Source organism: Cariama cristata, unplaced genomic scaffold, assembly GCF_000690535.1.
Source record: "Cariama cristata isolate BGI_N322 unplaced genomic scaffold, ASM69053v1 scaffold32726, whole genome shotgun sequence".
NCBI lineage: Eukaryota > Metazoa > Chordata > Aves > Cariamiformes > Cariamidae > Cariama > Cariama cristata.
The window spans coordinates 2,084-2,492 of NW_009624345.1; the positions used below are offsets into that span (position 1 = coordinate 2,084).

General features: G+C 61.4%; 1 protein-coding gene across 1 annotated transcript in view; it reads right to left on the reverse strand.

Annotated features, from left to right (window-relative positions):
* Positions 1-409, reverse strand: part of LOC104163977 (E3 ubiquitin-protein ligase TRIM39-like) — a 2,578-nt gene that overhangs the window by 1,005 nt on the left and 1,164 nt on the right. The window contains exon 3 of the mRNA XM_009703148.1: positions 287-409. Within this exon, the coding sequence (XP_009701450.1) occupies positions 287-409 (123 nt within the window). The remainder of the gene's footprint in view (positions 1-286) is intronic.

Consider the following 409-nt stretch of genomic DNA (forward strand, 5'->3'; position numbering starts at 1 on the left):
ATGGGAACCCCGGCCCTGATCGCTGTTGCCAGCACTGATCCCAGCCTGCGGCATCAATCCCAGGCCCAGGAATCCTGTCCCTGGCCATAATCCCAATCCTGATGCTGACCCCATTCCCAGTGTTCCTGTTCCTGGCAGCGATCCTTTCCCTAACACTGATTCCCTCCCCAGTGATCACATCCTGTCGCCAAAACCAATCCCATCCCTCGTGATCCCATCCCCGGTGACAAGCCCATTATGGGCCATCCCATCCCCGATGCCGATCCCGGTCCCGATCCCATCCCACCTTGAGCATCTCGGCGCCCGACTGCAGACATTTCTCCTCCAGCTCAGCCACGAGGGCGGCCAGGACCCGGCGCTGCTCCCCGAGCCGAGCCAAGTTGGCCTGAAGCCGTTGCAGGATTTCACG